Genomic DNA, 19,231 nt, shown 5'->3' on the forward strand with positions numbered 1-19,231 from the left:
ATCAGAAAGGGACCTACAGGCTTCACCTGTCCTCCACTTGGCCCTGCCTGACAGCACTAAGGTGATTAATCCAGGCCCCTGTTGGAGAAAGCACCATTATATGAACGCTATGGTCTGTTATGCGTCCTCTCCAGTATTGGGCACTGGCTGTGGGGACTGAGGGTGGACAGACGGCGTGGGACTGCAGGCTGTGATGCAGACCACAGGTAGGGGTGGTGTGATCTCAGAATGCTGTTACTGCTTGTATTTGGCTTCAGGGTCATGATCTTCCCCCATCTTGTGCCTGTAAAACATCTCTATATTTCGTGCCTAGCCTGAGCAGAGGGAATGTGTTTGGGAACTGGACAGCAGTGGTGGCCTCGCCATTGGTAAGTCTGACTGCTGGGTCTACAGCGAGATGCTATCGTCATCCTCCTCTGGACTTCCATGAAAAGTTGACCCAACAAGCGCCTGGCTGCAAAGTCTGCCCACCTCTTGGACTCTTGATACTCCTTAGCAGCTGTTGGCTCTGTTGCATTTGTGGTATTTGGTTGCAGTGCCCTCTGCGTCCCTGACCCCAGGGATATGGCAGAAGAGGGTCAGACCAAGATTGTAAGGGTCATATAGGGTGTGTAGGGGTGGAGTGTATGGTCAGGCCGTTCAAGATGGCTGTTCTCTTGCTCTCTTTACATCCCCAGCTCGACCAGGCCCTGCTTCGCTCCCATGACTATCCAATCCTCTTAATCATAGGCCTTAATCAGTAACCACTAACTACCTATGTGCTTGCCCCTGCCCCAGCTGCTGGTTTGCCTGGTAACTGAGGAGCCCAGCTGAAGCCAATTCCCCCTGTAACTGGTAGCCTCCTCCTCCCCTGGAGTAGTGAAAACTGCTGCCGTGTCCTGCCTGCCACCTTCCATCCACAGTGGGGAGTCGCTGCAGGATGTTGTTTTGGACATGTAAGATCCCCTGTCCAACAAATTGTCATCTCTTTCGCTGCCTCTGGGCTTTTCGGTCTCGAGGCTGGGCTACTACAAGGCCCAACAGTCATGTCTCCTCCAAGGGACCCTTTCCAGACACAGGGTGATTCCGAGTAAGCACTTGGCCAGGCCCTGTCGGCCTTCCCCACAGGCCTCTGCTCTGTGCTCCCCACCCTTCCAAGCCCCCACCTGACGTCCCGTCTCCTCTTCTCCCGTGAGGCTGTCAGTGAGAAGTTCCCCTCCTCTCCTGCCTCCCTCCAGTGTCTCCTCTACTCAGCCCAACCGGGAAGAGTGTGAATCCTCCAGCTGAAATTCTCTGGGTCTAGAAACGGGTGTGAATAGGTGACTCGGGAGACAAGAAGTGGAGGAAAAGAGAACCTTCCACATGGAGGTGGTCAAGGGACAAAGGAGGGCCCCAGCTGTCCATGTGCCAATTACCAACGCATCCCTCTGTGCACGTGCAGCCCCTTTCTAGGACCCACTTGTCCCTGGTCCGGGAGCTCTGGTGCCGTGCACAACATGTGCAACCGTACGTGTCGGTCCTGACAAAGTGGCTTGACCTTGGAGTCGGAGCCCACAGGCAGGACAGCCGTCAGCCGCGGACAAGGGATATAACAGGTGTCTGGGAGAAGAACGGGGAGAACCCAGCTGTGCCCAGCACTGTATCTCCAGGGAACCAGCCCCCTCACTTCCTCGGTGGGTGTGGGGAGGGGTGGGGGGCAGCACAAACCACTGAGAAGTGGGGAGAGTCAGCAGCTTCTGCCGGAAGGGGTGGGGGCTGCGGTGGGGAGAGGAGGGAAAGGAAGAAAAGGGGGGAGACTTCCCGGCCGGGAAAGTCACTTAAGAGGCCTCCCTCTGAGTCCCCTGGGCAGCCTGTGGTGGGGCCGGAGACCGCAACGCAGGCATCTACTGCATCCACACCCCGCCACACCAGAAGGAGGGGAGAGAACTGACACACATGCTGAGAACTGACGGTGCACCAGCCATTTGACCATCGAGAGCCCTGTGACGAGGCCCGGCCAGGACACTGAGGCACAGAGCAGTGAAGTGACACGCCAGTCACTCAGCAGAGGGGCCTTAGAGCAACAGTGGCTGTGTCCCTTCTGCATAAGGCATCCCAAGGCTCTGGCAGTGGAGGCGGCTGTGCTGTCACAGTGGGGTTTCCTTCCACCTACAAGGTGGTGTGTGATGAGCCTTAAGTAAGGCGGTGTGCAAAGTGCCCGACACCTAGGAGGAGCCTGTCAGCCCCCAGCTTAGTCCCCGGAGAGAGAGAGAGGAAAGACCCCCGGAGGCAGGGCCAGGGACCCCCTTTCTGTGTGTCACCCCTTCTTAGTGTCCACAGAGGGCTCCCAGGGAGAAACAGCGTTTGTCCTCTGGCTACAGAGCTTCAGCCTCCTGATGCAAGACTGAGGGCTGGGGAAGCCCTCGTGCAGCCCCGGTCTCTCAGAATCCAACCTGCCACTAGCCCAGGCAGGCCGGGCATCAGCAGTGCACGGGAAGCTGGAATCTGACCCCTGGCGTTGGGCCTGGTCTCCATGGCAGCCGTGGATTTATAACCCGGGCCTCCACCCAGCTTGGAGGACTTTCGACTTGAAGCCGGGAGGAAGGGGAACAGGAAGGCGGTTCTGGGAGCAGCGAGCGCACGGGTGGCAACCGGAGGCCCCGCGATGGTGAGTGAGGGTCTGTGTGGCCCTGTCGCGCTGTCCTGGGCTGGGGTGGCCGGGGGGCTTTTGTGGAGTCCCTCCCTGACTGTTTTCCTCTCTCTGCTGCAGGCCAAGTTTCTTTCCCAGGACCAAATTAATGGTAGGTTTGGTTTGTTCTTTCATTAGCAACTCACAGCAAAATGTGGGTCTTGTTAGGCAATTTGCTCTGCTCATTTTTTGTTAGTGGGAGGGAAGGAGGTTGGTGGGAGAGCTGGGCCCACCCACAGGCAAGGGGCCGGCCACTGCAGGGAAGGGCTGGGTTGGAGGTGCAGGTGGGGGGCAAAGCTCGGAGGTAAGAGATATTGGTGTCACACCTGTCGGTGTGATTTACAAGAGGGAGTGATAGGAGAGGGAGCTCACTGGGTTTTCCCCCAGAACTTGATAGCTGGATTTGGGAAAGGAGAGGGAAAGGGAATGGATGGAGAGACACCGCTGTGGCTGAGGACCCAACCAAAGGAGGGGGCTTTGTAACTGGCTGAGAAAGAGAAAAGAGCCCAGGTTTGCACACTCAGGCAGGATGCTTCTACGCTCTGGGCCTCAGTCTCCCCATCTGTAAAGGGGGGGAAGGTCAGCTTAGGTGGTCTCTGAGGTCCCTTCTGTCCTGACAGCAAGCCTAGTTTTGGTGTTTGGAGCACTTTGTTCCTGGAGTCCCCTGACCTGCTGGTCCCTAAACAGGCTTCAGTTTCCCGCAGTGCATGGTTCTGTTTCCACAAGGCCAAGCCAACAGGGTTGGGTTACACAGAACTCAGGGGCCCAGACCTGGCTGGGGAGGCCTATCCGAGCTCAAGTAGGGAGATGAACTGAGAGTTACCTAGGCAGGGATTCCAGAGTTCTGTGTACCAGGAGCTTGGTCTATAAGGGAGAGTGGGTGGGTGGGTTGTAGGCACCTCCCTACAGACCCCTTGATATCCTTACCCCACGAGGGGGAACAGAGCAGGGACTCTTAAAACACAAGGCCCAGGGCAGGGGCCCCTCTTGCCCAGGTCTTGAGGCAAGACTTGAGGAGTCTCAGGGCTGGAGTCCAGCTGTCAGCCTCAGCCTCCCCCAACCAACACCTGGCTCTGAGGGTCACCCTCCCTCTGGGGCCTCTGAACCTCGCAGAAGGGAATAAGGTAAGTTCCCCTTCGTATGTTAATGTCTGACACAAAGAAAGTGACCACAAACGTTAATGAATGAAAGACTGGAGTGGGAAGACCAGGGACCTTGGAGGCAGTGGACCTGGGGTCCAGTCACCTCTGAGCCTCAGTTGTCTCATCTGTGAAGTGGGGCTAATGACACTGCCTCACTAGGCTGCTGTGAGAGACACAGCATATGTCAGCCATGTGCCTGACACTGGGCCTGGGTGTCACCCAGACGTACGCTGGGGCCAGCTTGCTCTTGCTAGCGTGAGCCAGATGGTACAGTTTTAAGAAATTTGTGAGCTGGTTGTTAAAATCAGCCATTATTAAATAATGGAAGATGAAAGAATGCTCCAATCCCTCCATCTGTATAAACATTTTAAAAAGATATCTCTTGGGGCATCCCTGGTGGCACAGTGGTTAAGAATCTGCCTGCTAATGCAGGGGACGTGGGTTCGGACCCTGGTGCGGGAAGATCCCACATGCCGCAGAGCAACTAAGCCTATGCGCCACAACTACTGAGCCTGTGCTCTAGAGCCTGTGAGCCACAACTACTGAAGCCCGCGTACCTAGAGCCCATGCTCCACAGGAGGAGCCACCTTAATGAGAGGCTTGTGCACCACAACAAACAGTAGCCCCCGCTTGCTGCAACTAGAGAAAGCCCGCACGCAGCAACAAAGACCCAATGCAGCCTAAAATAAATTTATATATATATAAAAAATATCTCTTGCAGTCAATAGTGCTGAAGATTTCAAAGATTTCAGTTTAATGAATATAATTTGCACAAAGGCCGAGAAGTAGTTTAATAGATCACTTATCAGATGTAATGATAGTATAGTCATTGGGAAAAGAGTAGCATTCATTGGCATGCAGCCTACCTCACTTAATGGTTAAATCAAAACTGTAGGTTGGCAATGGCTACAAGAGCTGTCAAAACTCACTGTGATAGTCAATTGGCTAGATGGAATTTATAATCAGTATATTTTATGATTTGTAAATTGTGTGCTGCACATCCTCAAGTCTATAAAACTTAAACTATGTACATATATCATCAGAGCCGGTTGTTACATTCCGAGCATACAACTGGTGTTATCCTAGGCCCTGGGGAGGATTATTTTTTGCCTTGGGGTATTTGTATTTTCAAAGGGAAAACCTAAAGGGGATTTTTAATTCAATTTATTTAACCCAATTTGTTCTTTCATTCAACAGTTATGAGTCCTTTCTTTGTGCCAGCCCAGATCTAGGCATTAAAAATATAGCAGTGCACATAACAGCCCCAAATTCCTGTGCTCACAGGGTTCACCTTGCAGGGATGGCGGGCGGGCGGGCGGGCGGGGGTGGGGGGTGGGGGACGACAACAGGAAAGTAGTAACATAAACAGGATGTTGGATGGCCAGCTGGCCTATCAGAAGGAGAGCCAGGCAGGGAGAGGAAGGAGGTCTGGAGGTCTGGGGGGGTGGGGTGGGGGCGGGTCTGGGGGTGGGGTGGGGTGAGGGCGGGGCGAGGGTGGGGAGGAGAAGAGCCCTGTTGTTCCAGCGCAGAACTCCAAGTTCAGAGCCAGACTCCCAGGTATCTAAAGGTAGGAAGACAGAACACATATGTAACTGAGGAGGTGGGCCCCCATTTGACCCTAGCCCTGCTGATATCAGGGACCACGGGCCCCCGTGGTGCAGGGCATGGGGGCAGGGGGCAACGTTCCCCGCTGTAGAGCCTGGTGGATTCCAGGCCCCAAGAATGTGATGTCCCCACCTGGCCACTGTCGGAAGATGGTCAACTGTCATAGGATGAGGTCTCAGGAAGGCAGCGGGCCCACCCCTCGTGCAGAGAGACAGAAGACAAACCAGACAGAAGACAAGGTGGGTGGCCAAGAGCGGTCCCCAGGAGGGGGAAGGGGAGAGCTGAGTTTAAGCCCTGCACACATGGTGGCCCTCTCTCTTCCCCCATCCCCACTGGCACTGGGCCTTCTTGGAGGAAATTAGGTTTTGCAGGAACCAAAGGTGGGGTTAGGCCAGGCTCTGGCCCTGCTTCCCCTGGGCCACTCCAGCCCCTGCCACCAGGTCCTGTTGGTGGTCTGCCCCTCCGAAGCTCAGGCTCTGCAAAGTTCTGAAAGGGTGGAAAGTTCCCATTCAACCTCTCCACAGGCACAAAAGCAGCTAATTGTCTCTAAACCCCACTGCCTGGCCTGCCTTTGGTTAGCAACCTCCCTGAAATCCTCCTGCCAGGAGAGGCCTTAAGGAGGGACCATGAAAGGGCCCTAGGCCTGGGCTTCCTTTTGCTGTCTCTCCTGCTCTGCTGCCCTCTGGTGGCTTCTGCCCGGGAGTGGAGATCCAGTGTGGTCTCCGGGGCAGAGCAGGCTGCCCACTGTGAGTCTTCTGCTGTTCCAGCCTTCCGCCCCATCTGCACCATGGGAACAACGAAGGTACCACCCCCACAGGGTCACAGTGAGGATTACACAAGGGCCTGGGGGGCAAGTGCTAGTAGCGGGAGCTGCGGTTGCTGGTTTTGTTATCAGCTCAGGAGCCACTGGTCTAGGCCTCTGAGGAACCAGCTGGGTGTGGGAAGCAGGAGAGAGCAGGGTGCTGAGGACAGCACAGGGCTCTGCACGTTCCCAAGCGGGGCTCAAGCCAGGAGCTCTACCCTGTGGGCCCCAGGGACTGGACGAGAGGGGAGTCTTGACCAATTCTGATGAGAGCCCTACCCACAGCCCGTGGTCAGAACCTCTATGAGGGGCCCCTGATCTTCCCAGGCTCACGGCTGGCCTCACTGTGCCTCCAGGGCTTGGGGGTCGGGGGAGATGCAGGTGGGGGTCGGTTCTGCTGGGCCTGGGGGGGCTGTGGATCTGGAGGCTACTTGGCCCCCAGCAGGGTAGAGAGGGTTTTGGGAGAGCAGCAGCAGAGCCTGGGACGACTTCCTGGCAGCGCCTCTTGAAGTCTTGAAGGGGGCCAGGGCCTGTGTCAGAGAGCAGCTTGAGAGTTCAGCAGCCTGGAGGCCAGCGGCTGGAGCAGTAGGCTCAGAAGTGCCCACAGTTGTGATTATTGTCATCACATATGAGAGCCTCTCTGCCAGGCCTGCCCAGAGGGGATTTCTGGTCCTTCCCAGAAAGGAGGACCCGTAGCCCCGAGGCATTATTGGCCCTGTTTCCCACATAAGCTGTCTTTGCCAAGGTCCCCTGGGAGTCTGGTGCCCTGCTGTGAGCTCCTGGTCTCCCTGGGCTGGCCCTGGAGGGTGAGAGAGCTTTCCTCTGGTTTTAGTCGACTGAGGAAGGGAGCAGGGAGGGTGAGAGGGAGGAGGCAGAAGGGAAGTCAGGAGAGGGAGGGGAGAGGGTTGGCAGATGAAACAGGACACCTAGTTAAATGTAAATTTCAGATAAACAACAAATACCTTTATAAGTATGTCCCATGCAAAACTTGGGATCGACTTAAACAATGAATACATTTTTTAGAATATCGGAAGTTCGGTTTACCCTGGCAGCTCTGTCTTTTTCTTTGCTGTCTGGCCACTCTAGGAGGGAAAGAGGAGAGGGGAGCAGGCAAAAGGGAGGGGAGGGGCAGAAAGAGGGGGGAGAGGACAGAGAGGCGGGGTGGAGGGTGAAAGGCGGCTCCTGATTCTCCTTTCTGGGCTTTGGCAGAGTACAAGGAATGCTTCTCCCTGTACGACAAGCAGCAGCGGGGGAAGATGAAAGCCACTGACCTCCTGATGGTGATGAGGTGCCTGGGGGCCAGCCCGACGCCGGGGGAGGTGCAGCGGCACCTGCAGACTCACGGGATAGGTGAGTTGGCTGGGCCGGGTCAGTTGCCAGGGAAGGAGGAGTCTGGGCTGAGGGTGGGCCCTGAGCCCCACAGCTGTGGTCCTGGGGAGGGCCCGGCAAGCAGGTGCAGATGCTGGGGTGTAAACAGCTCAGAAGTTTGAGGGGTAGGTTGCAGCTGGAGCTACCGGCTGGGTGCTGTGTATCACTCGGGCTTCCTTGAATCCTCACAGCAACCGGTGACACCCCCATCCCAGAAGACCAAGGGATCTAGGCATTCCCACAAGGTTATCACACACCTGCAGCCCAGACAGTGCTAAGTGATCCCAAAGTTGTTTTGATAGAACAATGTCCCTTAACTATTTGTCATGTGCTTAGCTCAACAACCCAATGAAGGAGGCACTATCCTAATCCGGGTTTTACAGACAAAGATCAAGATTCAGAGCCCATTAGGTAACTTCCCCAAGTGCTTATGCCAATGGTGGAATCAGGCTTGGAACCCAATTGTGATCTCCAAATGGTTCTCTGGTGATGCGATTATGGGATTTTCATTCTCCTTGTTTCCTCTGTTTTTGACAATGGAAACATATGGGACTTTTCATAACCAAAAACAAGTTTTTTTTTTGTTGTTGCTGGGTTTTTATTTTTTAAAGAAAAAGAGGGAGGGATGTCAGAGGCCAGGATGGCTGTTTGCATTGGTGGCTGGACACTCAGGAAGGAAAGAGAAGGGCGGCCTGGAAAGAACACTTGCTCAAGAGCCCATCTGGACCTCAGGTTCTTCATCTCTCAGATGGGTTCCCACCATCTGCTAGCGTTAACCTGAGGTCCCATCCGAGGGTGCCTGAAGTAGCACTGGGAGCCCGTCCTGAGGCCAGCCTGGGCCTGGGGGTGGGCCTCTGAAGGCCTCAAGCCCAGTGATGGGGCGCTTAGCAACTGAGATCTGCTGCTTCCATCTCCGAACGGGCGGTGGTTTCCTTTGGTTTCTGTCTCCTGCAAACAGGAAGCTGTGGTCAGAGGCAGTTCTGACTTCCTGCAGTTGTAGCCCAGCCAGGGCCTGGGCTGAGGTCCCCAGGCATGCCTGGAGGAAGGGTGTGGGCTGGAGGGACTGGGGTGGAAGCTGCAGTGAGGGAAGTAGTGAGGCTGCAGTGAGGTGAACAGCCTGGTGGGACAGAGGCTTGAGGCCCCAGGTGGGGGTCATCTGTCTATCTTTGTAAATGTGTTACAGTGGCTGCCAAAAGGGGGGATAGACATGTTGGTGCACTTCCCTCCAGTTCAGGGCAGGAGAGAAGCATCCAGAAGGGGATAGAGGAGGCAGTGCTTCATCCTAGTCCTGCCACTGCTCTGAGGTGACTCTTTGCTCTGAGCTTCTGTCTCCTTAGTGGGCAAAATGCGATAACCAGTCACTAAGGGGTTGTTGGGAGGATTAAATGAGGCATATCCATGGTGGGAACTCAGCAGGACAGGCTGCATCCTCTTCCCCATGACCACTGCCTCCATCATGGTGCTTCCTGAGTTAGGTGGCCCTTGAGCTGGCCATGAAGGCAGGAACCCAGCTGCCTTCCTCAAGAGAAGCCTTTTCCTCCTTGCTCACTCCGCTGTGTTTGGGGGTTTCCTAGACAGAAATGGAGAGCTGGATTTCTCTACTTTCCTGACCATTATGCACATGCAAATAAAACAAGAGGACCCAGAGAAGGAAATTCTTTTGGCCATGTTGATGGCGGACAAGGAGAAGAAAGGCTACATCATGGCGTCTGAACTGCGGTCAAAACTCATGAAACTGGGAGAGAAGCTCACCCATAAAGAAGGTAATGGCCTGGGTCCCTCTTTCCCAACAGCACGAGGTGATTAAGGGGTTGGGGGAAGGACACCAAAGCCCAATCCATGCCACCTGGGTTATGCAGGCACTGCATTTGGTGGATGCCCCAGAAGGTTGTAACTAGATGTTGAGCTTAGTGAACTCTGGATTGGATCCCAGAAAAGAACTAGGGACGCTGTGGGTGGCAGGAGAAATTAGCCAGGGCGAAGGGACGGCTTGGGGAAACCCAGTTATGATCTACTTGGGCATCACACTGTGTTCTAAACTTTCACTGTGGGCCTTCATTTAGTGATTATGACAGCTCTGGGAGCACTAGTGTCCCCCTCATACTGATTAAACAGGTGCAGTGAGTGGCTTGTGAGTAACAGAGCTGGGAGCTACATGCAGGTCTATTAGACACTTGGACCCCCGCCCCCCAGCCCCTCTCAGGCTCTTTCCTCTCACCACAGCTATCTTCTGAAGCTGCTACTGCTGCCAAGTTTCTAAATTGAGATGTTACTTTGCTCCCTTTCCCCACGACTCAGCCAGCTCTAAGAGCTTTTCCAGAAGGGGTGTCCGTGGTGGTCTTTGACTCCTACCTTCCCTGCCTTCCTACCTCAGAGAGGATGAGAGGCTTGGGTCTTCTAGGAAAGCCTGATGTCCATGGTAAGGGTGACTCCAATGTTGGGCCCTTTGCAGGTGTTCTCCCAGTCTGCCTGGTGGGCCCCTCGGTCCAGCCATGGCAGCCATGCCAGGTCGCTACCAGAGTCCACACCCACCAACCCCAGAGGCTGGGATTTCTAGTTAGGCCGCTGGGCCACTGCCTATGATTGAGGCAGGAGGAAAAAGGCTTCAGTAGTGATGGGCCTTTAGCCTTTGGTTAAATCACAACAAACAGACTTGAATCCTGGCTCCCCCTCATTCTGGGGGACCTCAGGTGAGTTTCTTAACCTCTCTCACCCTCCTCAGTTTCCTCGTTGGGAAATGAGGTTACAACACACAGTCCCTCAGGTCCCTCCAAGAGCTAACATTCTATAAAGCAGTCTGCTGAGATTTTATCTGCAGTCACAAAGGCACAGCGCAAAGCATGTAAAAATAGCTCTACAGAAGGCAGATGGAGCTTCCCCCGCTTTTTCAGGCCGGGAGCTATCACGATCTCGTCTTTCATTGTGTCTGTTTTAATGTGAACAGGGAAACACGGGCTCTCCTTCCCTCCCCGGCTGTGAGGACACTGCATGGGCTTTTATGTACCAAGTGGAGTGTTTGTTAGCAGAGGGCCAGCAGGGGCCTTATTCTTACGGTTAATGATCTCTAAAGCAATACCATGGCCCCCAAACTCAAACATATCTCTCATTTGTTTAACCAGTAAAGAAACATTTCAAAGAAACTGACAATGTCTTCCAGACAGAGACTGATGTCCCTTCCTCTGGCTGTGGGAGAAGGAAAGATGATACTAGAAGTAAGACTCCTTTACCCTCAGTGATTGAAAGAAAAAGCTTCAGTTTTACTACAGAAGCATCCTTGGAGCTGCTGAGATGGCTGGGAGGGAGGCCTCCTTTGCGACCTGGTTCTTTGTGGGTTCACAGGGAACCGCCGTTCTACCCAGAAGGCATCATCAGACTCCAGCTGCCCCTCTTCTGGACAGTTGGAGGCTGCAGTGGTTGTTGTTAGACCTGTCCATTGGGACGGTTTTAACCAAGTGGTTGGTGGGTAGAAGCATCTCTATGAAATAAGATGAATTACAGTCTCAACATTCTGAAAATACTCAGAAGTGCTATCAGCTTAAGCACAGAGCACAGTAATTACATTTTTGGAGGAGGATGGTTAAGCAGGAAGTCACAGGATATTTTCTAACAACTACCCAGGATTATGTTGGGGATGCCTGGGGCCGGGGAAGTTAACACAGAGCAGTGATAGTTTTGTAAGAGGGTGAGGATGGTCCTGAGAAGCCACCGTGGAAAAGTGTAAGCTGAAATGGCTCTTTTTGTCAACTGCTGGGAGACGCTAGTATTTTGTCCCAGGGATCCAGAACCAGTAAATGTTGGGGTTTTGGTTTTGTTTTTTCTTTTTTTGAGCAACATTAGAGAACAGTGGCAGTTTTTTGTAGGCTTTGAGCTTAGACACAGTTGAATATATTTTCTCTTACAGTACCCCACCCCCGAAACGCACACTTTTTAAAAGAGGTGATGGTGGCAGGTACCACTTGTCACCGAGCCCCCTTGGGGTGGGGGGGGTGTCAAGTTGGAAGGCAGACTGGCAGGTCAGGGGCAGGCCAAAGACTGGGCTGGGGGGCCTGGGATGGAGCTACAGAGGGTGTCTGTTCTGCAGGGGGCTGAGACGGTGGGCTGTAGAAGGTAAGATTCATGCCAAAGCTTTCTGGAAATACTGGCCCAGGGGCCAGACATTTTCTGAAGGGGAAAAAAAAAGCACAAGATGGTTTCAGTGACTGAATCCTTACCAGTACACCCCTACCCTGGCCCCTGCAGAAAGCCTGATGAACTCAAAATTGGATACATGGTCTCCAAGGGGTAGGGGGTGGGTTGTCCTGTTCCCTCCACTGGTTTATTTCCTCATCTACGGGAATAGTCAATCAGACGCTCAGGGAAGACCTCCAGGGAGTCCCAACCCCCAACTGGATGTCCTATAACGTAACACTAAAGCAAACTGAAAAATTAATGTGATTTATTGCAGTGGATGATCTTTTCAGGGAAGCAGATATTGAACCTCATGGCAAAGTGAAGTATGACGAATTTATCCGCAAGATCACCATTCCTGTGCAGGACTACTCAATGAGGAGAAGGCAAGAGAGCCTCCCCTGGGCCGGAAAACTCAGACCGATGAATCTTTAAAAAGAAAAGCGTTCCTTTCACTTGTGGGAGATGGCAAACACAGCAAGATGACATACCTGACCACAGCAGCGGGTAACTTAGCAAGGAAACGAAACGATTTCAGCTACAGTATTAGCATGTCTTTAATAAAAGACTTTTACTGATTTTAATAACTAACTACCATCAGTCTAGCCCTTTATATCATGGAAAGAGCCTATGGTTTAGAGTTGGGCCAGGGTTCCAGTCCTGACTCTGCCACTTCTGAGTCAGGTGATTTTGGGCAAATCATTTCACCCCTCAAAGCCTTAGGATCCTCACTGAGGTTGGATTCCTACTTCTTACCTCATGGAGCCTGTTGAAAATGGTCTTCAAAGGGCCTTTGCAAATTGTAGAGCACTGTGTAATCCTGGGTTGCCATGGTCGTGCTTCTCCTAAAAAGGGCAATTTACCGAAAGACTAATATTCTGTATTTGGGTGCTAGAATCATCTTCCACATTTTCAAGAGAAACAGCAACAAACAGAGAGCTCAAACTATGGCAACAGTTCTTGCAGCACCACAGGGTCACATACAAATTCTCATTCCCAGTGCATACTAATGTAGTTCAGGATATTCATTCATAAACAGGATAAAAAACAGGTTTAAAACAAGGCAGCATCAGCTAAACCCTGGGAAGAGTGATCCGACTACACCCCAAACCAAAGGAAACCAGATGTGACGAGTTGCATTCACTGAGGCCTTGCAGAGCTTGAGAAGACCTGTTATGATGCTTCTGTCAGAATTTTGAGCTCCTCCCTGACCCATTATCACAGAGGTTCATGGGACTGGGATGGTCTGCTCAAGTGGGCCAAACTGATGATGGCTTCAAGCCATTTCCTCAGGACTAATGGAAAGTAATAAGGGGATGGAACAGGCCACAGCCATGACCCAGCGAGAGCCCTGGAAAACAATAGTAGGGGTACTGGTCCTGCCGGGAGCTTTTCCAGCACAAGTGGCTTTTTAAGTTATGTAGCCAGGAGGTGCCAGGCTGGTGCTGCCTGTGCACTCATCAATGGTGTGGATCCATCGCTAGCGCCAGCACAGCCCTAAAACGGGCTGGAGTCACACACCAGCATGCTGAGGGCGGAGCGGGGCAGAACTCTTAACTACAGAGATTTTCATCCTTATATGTATCAAAACTGGGATCTCTGGGCTGTGGCTTTTTCTAATTGTGCCTTAGTGGCTAAAGCAAAAGAAAACCAAATTAAGAGGGAGGTGCGTCTCTGGGGAGGTTTACACAGAACGCAAATCTAAGGGCCAGGAACAAGGTAAACTTCAGGGGACAAAACAGTCACAGTCTTAGTGCAGCTATCTCACGATGCTGCACGGCCTCAGACCAAATGGAGGTCCTGAGAAAGGAGAGCCGCTTTCATTTCCCCAACAGTGTAACTGCCAATGAATTCCTAGGAGCTGTAGAGGCGGCTTCTGTGGGGGCAGGCAGTATATGGGCCCCAAAACACCAAGTAGGTGACCTTGTGATCGTCAGGCTGGGGATCTTAGGCTCACTCGGTACAGGGGCAGATCCAGGTTTTGTGGGGTCTGAGGGTTATACGATTCGGCGGCCTTCTTTAAGAATATTACAGTAGAAATAGAGAATTACTAGGGCTGCTCCTGGGACCCTGGAAGAGACCAGAGCAAGTGAGGGGCCCTGGTGCTTAAACTTCATTACCTTCATGGTAAATCCATCTGAGGGCTGGTTAGATGTTGGCACCCATGTTGAACTGCTATATTTCACTTTCAGGCAAGGCTCAAGGGTCCTAGTGCGCCACATTTCTTTTTAACTCATCATGGACATGAGGAAGTTAGTCCTGCACAGCCACTCTGGAATACCAAGGATTAGACAGTAGATACCTGTGATTTAGATGGGACAGGAAAAGGAAGTTCTGGGCTATGACAATAAACGAGGGTGCGTTCCCTCAAAGCTTTGTCTTTATATGCCACTGAATGGTACCCGTTTGGTTTCAAAGCAAGTTTTATGAATCTCATTTGCCTAACAGGAACCTGAAGTAGACCTTGCCAAAAACATAAGTGGTGTGTAACAGCCTTGAGAACCTGGGGCTTGTGTCCACTGACTCAGTGTTCCTCATTAAGGGTGTTCAGTGGGTAGGATTCCAAGATCCTGGGATGTGCTCTGATTTAAACTTCTACCCCAGGAAAGGCTCTGACACTACCCCATGTCTGGGTTTCATGCTCATTCCTGAAATTCCTGTTGGTTTACCTAGCACCAAGTATTGTTTGCAAAGAAAAGGCCACAGTGCTCTTAACAATCAAATTGCAGATTAAACAGATTTAAAACTAAATGGATGCTGTGGTTCATTACAAAGCTAGCCATATTTCAGTAAGAAAGGGGAATGATAGCTGTATATTCATTACTTACCTCAAAGCATGTTGCAAGAGAATGAGTTACTTGTCATGCTTTGAAATCTCTGGATCAGAGGGGCTCTGGAAGCACAAAGCATCGTCACTTTTTCTCATAGGGATTGTCCCCTTGTATACGCAGCAGTGTATTTTACAGAAGACAAATTAACTGAAGGCTTTTCTTTTATTACATCTAAAGAGCTCTACATAAACAGGTAACATTCAATAGGTAAACAATTTTTTTTCCAATGCATGTAATAAATATTTTCACTTGGTACTTTTATACAAACTGACATTGGTCTACTATACATTTTTAAAAGCCATTTTACTGGTTTGGCATGCGGTATGGAAATTCTAAGAGAGAAAGTTTTAAGGCAATGAATCACAGATTTAAGTTCATGGAATTTATGGTAACTTTTATATCTGTTTATATACATTTTTCCCCTTTGTTAATTAAACAATTAACAGCAGCACACTCTGGGACCACCAGCTATTCTCCCTCCCTCTTTCTGAAATCTAAGCTTTGTATTTTCTTTTAATTAAAAAACAGAATTCAACATGTATTGATAAAACAAAACTCTTACTAAAATAATTTCAAATGTGCTTTAAAGTCCTAAAGATCTTGAAGTGTTTTGTGTGTTTAAAATTGGAGCTGTTTAAAAACAATGTTCTTTCCACAATTAGTAATTTAAAATTGGGATGTATTTTCATTCAGTTTCAGACATTTGACTCAAAGGAAAATCTGCCAAGAAATCACATTTCTCAGAAGCTTAAGTGTATCTTTTCTAAGTCAGTAATAATAGAGAATTGTGATAATGTCTACATTAATAGAAGTAGAAAATTTTTAATGCTCAAAATAAATTAGTCAACCAAGCGTGGCATGGTTAAGGTCCAGATACTTTTAAAAACGTGTTCAATAATGCCCACAAAATAATTAAAAGCCACTTCAACCCTGCTAGTCAAACAGCTATTATACTAAAGATGTGTGTGTGTGCATATACACACACCCACCCACCCACAGTACTATACAGACACACAAACATATGCGCACCTATTATGAGTGACCAAGGCAAGGGGATGGTGGTAACGTGACTAAAGATTCTGAGTCATTAGTCCACAGACAGCATGTCAATATTAGCATGGGTGGGGGAGTGACAGTGGGCTAGGGAAAAAAGAAATAACTGTGCTTTAAAAACAAACAAACAAAAACTTAGAAGATAAAGATGCAGTGCATGACTCCACTAATAATTACTATGGACCATAAAAAGTCTGATTGACTAATAGCGGCCATGAGACCAACAGAGTAATAGTTACTACTACTGCAACATTTTAGAAAGTTAACAACTGAAGGGAACAAACTCCGTAAGAGTGGAATGAACTAAAATAAAAAGACAAACTGAATGGTTAGTTTCTCCCACGGAGACACGACCAAAGCTACTAGACAGACATTTATTTCTCCCTGTTACCTGTTCTTCCCTTCGGTTGGTATAACGCAGGACCCTGAGAGAAAATAACCCTCTCCAAAACTGGGCTGAAGAAAGTAGAGGGACGGTTTTTCAACTGGATCATTCAAAGAGTCTGTTATTCAGCATCATACACAAAGTTATTGATCAGAATTCTGAGACCACTAACAACAACAAATAAAGAAAAACAAAACTATTCATTTTATCTTAGGTAGCTGAATTAACAGAAACGTTTCCTATTACAATATGAAAGAAGCAACTCCCTACAATTTAAGTAATTTCTATCCCAATCTGAATTTAGACACAAATTATAATACTATTAGATATTAGCCTAAGTTAACATGGCAATGAGAGTTCTAAAGTGTGTACTCACATAACACCAGATTCATTTAAAAACTTAACTATTTCCTGTTTTAACTGACAATGAATTTTTTTTTTATTGCAAATTGTTTAGTGACTATAACTCAGCCATGTATGTGTGGAATACACATGCGTAGGGAAGACTATATAACTCAGTTGTCACTCACACACTTGTCTATAAATACATATATACACACACACATATACATATCAATACCAACCTGTTTTTCAAAATTCAAGTCAACAATTTGGTGGCAGAGAGATACTGTAAAAACAGGTATGTTTAGATGCCACACAGTCATGTGAACCATTAATTTCATCAGACAACTGAAGATACAGCCATCTTGAACTCTAACTGGATTAAAGTAGGTCAATTTGTTACCACTGCAAGGTTTAAAATGACAATTTTATACACAAAGGTGGTCCTTCATCAACTCTGAGAACAACTCTGAGAACATTAACAGCTGTGATATAAAAATCCAGTCTGGAAAATTGGTAATCGTTATGCCCCTTCTTTATCTTTTCTGCTAAACCTTTCAATCAGATAAACAATATTTTCAACACCTTCAGATATTACCTGAAAAACGGACCTTCTCTGACGAGGATTTTGGAACACAAGTAGAACCACTTTTTCCTTCCCTCCAACCCTCACTCATTTCCTGAAAAACAGTTTTCAATATATTTACATTTCCATTATTAATAAGAGTAGATCAGACTGATCCATGAATTCTTAAAAAGATTTGACTTTCCTATGTCATGCTTGTCTTTAAAAGATGAAGAAAAATATAAAACAAACAAGATAACTAGGCTAAAAAAATAAGTACACTCAGAACCAGAGAGTGAAAATGACTAAGGATCAAGCCCATTTTGAATTTCAACTGTTTATCAGATGATAGATTTCTACAGACTGACATATGGTGCACTGTATTTTCCGAAGAGAATTTACTTTTAAGGATAATTGACTGTCTTTTTTGAGGTGATGTAGCCTTACCTCTGTCAGCTGCACAGGACATCCAACAGGGCTTTCTAAGCTATTTTTACTTCCTACTTTGGTATGAAGATCTCACATGAAAACTTGTTACCCTGTGGCCAAAAAAGCAGGTGTTCACAGACTTGGTTTAAATACATAATACTGGCAATCCAAATTCAAAATAAAGAACTAGACTAAAGTGTATTATTCACAGGTCGGCTAAGCCTACTCCTTACCCAGATAGCTCTACTCCAATCTCTGAAACATATTCTCAGGGGGTATCTAGCAAATAAGAGACAATATGTGATGGAGAACATGCAATTGGGACAGTTGATAAAGATGCTCATATGAGAGTTCAAGACCTTCAAAGCACTTTTAAAGAAGCAGGCAACTGATTTATCAACTGAATGCAAACTCGGGAGAAGGAACAGTAACGACACAAAAATACACACAGACACATACACACCCACAAGCTATGTCCTGAAAATACATAGGGAATGCAGAGGAACAGATGAGATTTATAACTTAAGGCTGGATAAAATATGCACACACACAAACAGAATCCAAGTCTGTCATTTTTAGAAAATGGAAATTAAAACTATCCCCCCCCAGCCCCTCCCCACAACAAAGAAAAGCCCACAATTTAAAACTTCATACATGCAATTCCTTTTCTGTTATTGCAAATAAAATAATGCCATTGAAGTAAAATAAAACCAAATAGGACAAATGATGAAAAAAAAATCTTCAGAATCCAGAAAGAATGAACTGAAGGTGGTTTGTGGGTACTTGTTTTTTTTCTTTTTTTTTTCTTTTCTTTCCTTTTTTTTGTTTTTTACAAGTGTTTTTTCAGACAGGCAGTCTTAGATTTATATACAAAAGTAAAACTGAAAATATAGTTTTGTTCTCTGTACATTTCTTTTAATTTTTTCCCTAAAAAAAAGGAAAAAAACACGCTTGTGTACTTTTCTAAACAGAATAAGGTAAAACATAGCACAAAGTTCTCTTCTTTCTACCAAGTTCATTTAATCTGGGGTAGGGATGGGAGCAGCAGGGGCAAGGGAATCAGTCCAATGAAATAATGTCTGGTATGATGCCGAAGATGGATGCTGTGTCCGTGCTGCTCCTATTTGCGACGGTGTGGCTATGGCTCTCCCTTAGGCTGTTGGAGGATACGAGGCTGCTGTTACTGCCACTGCTGCTTCCATTGGTGGCTGGCAGAGAAGTACTGCCTCCTGCACTTAACTGATCAAGAAACATCTGTGAGGAGGTATATGGAAAAAACCGAGACGAGTGTAAGAGGTCTTGATCATCTGAAACCGCTGCTGCTGCAGCGGCAAGCAGGGAGGTGTTATAATGCTAGGGAGGGGAAACAAAACACAGGAAATAAAGTTAATTATACTTATAAATTAATAAACTTTCTTCTCAGCAGAACAAAGTCCTAAATTTAATATATTCTGAGTACCTGGTGTTTCTGAACTATTTAGTAAAACATTTTGCAAAATCAAATGGTCTTATGTAATGATCACATCATTGACCTTTTAATTTTTATTGGCACATCACTGATCTTAAGAGACATTTTTGTAGCTGAAACTGGGGGGGGGGTTGTGGGAGGGAATAAAAATATTATTTTTTTGCTTTAATTTGTATTGCAAGCAATTTTCATAATGCTATTTCCAAAGAGGCATATACTCAGAAGCAGCAGGAAACAGAAGAGTCCACTTTCTTTATCTTCTGGAGATATATGGCCAAGAAATTTATCAGTCAATATGACTCACTGCCCTGTTTTTTATAAAACAGTACTGGGAACCAACAAATAGACATTGTAGTTACTATATATTCAGGCACAGCTGAAACAAAGGGACTTTTATTTAAAGTTTTAAAACCTTAACAATAATGGG

General features: G+C 48.3%; 2 protein-coding genes across 13 annotated transcripts in view; one reads left to right on the forward strand and one right to left on the reverse strand.

The window, feature by feature from the left end:
- Positions 1 to 15,717, forward strand: part of LOC101269482 (CLN6 transmembrane ER protein) — a 39,695-nt gene extending 23,978 nt beyond the window's left edge. For 8 of the 12 annotated variants that reach the window (XM_049706948.1, XM_033439947.2, XM_033439946.2 and 5 more), the window contains 6 exons: positions 2,530 to 2,626; positions 2,729 to 2,759; positions 7,406 to 7,546; positions 9,139 to 9,327; positions 10,684 to 10,776; positions 12,009 to 15,717. In XM_049706948.1, the coding sequence (XP_049562905.1) occupies positions 2,530 to 2,626; positions 2,729 to 2,759; positions 7,406 to 7,546; positions 9,139 to 9,327; positions 10,684 to 10,776; positions 12,009 to 12,166 (709 nt within the window). In that variant the 3' untranslated portion in view covers positions 12,167 to 15,717. Of the gene's footprint in view, positions 1 to 2,529; positions 2,627 to 2,728; positions 2,760 to 5,303; positions 6,197 to 6,618; positions 7,003 to 7,405; positions 7,547 to 9,138; positions 9,328 to 10,683; positions 10,777 to 12,008 lie in introns of those variants that run through there. The other 4 variants (XM_049706949.1, XM_033439955.2, XM_033439954.2 and 1 more) reach the window with 4 other exon arrangements.
- Positions 14,706 to 19,231, reverse strand: part of PIAS1 (protein inhibitor of activated STAT 1) — a 121,803-nt gene continuing 117,277 nt past the window's right edge. The window contains exon 14 of the mRNA XM_012535410.3: positions 14,706 to 18,689. Within this exon, the coding sequence (XP_012390864.2) occupies positions 18,396 to 18,689 (294 nt within the window). The 3' untranslated portion in view covers positions 14,706 to 18,395. The remainder of the gene's footprint in view (positions 18,690 to 19,231) is intronic.

This window comes from Orcinus orca, chromosome 2 (assembly GCF_937001465.1).
Source record: "Orcinus orca chromosome 2, mOrcOrc1.1, whole genome shotgun sequence".
NCBI lineage: Eukaryota > Metazoa > Chordata > Mammalia > Artiodactyla > Delphinidae > Orcinus > Orcinus orca.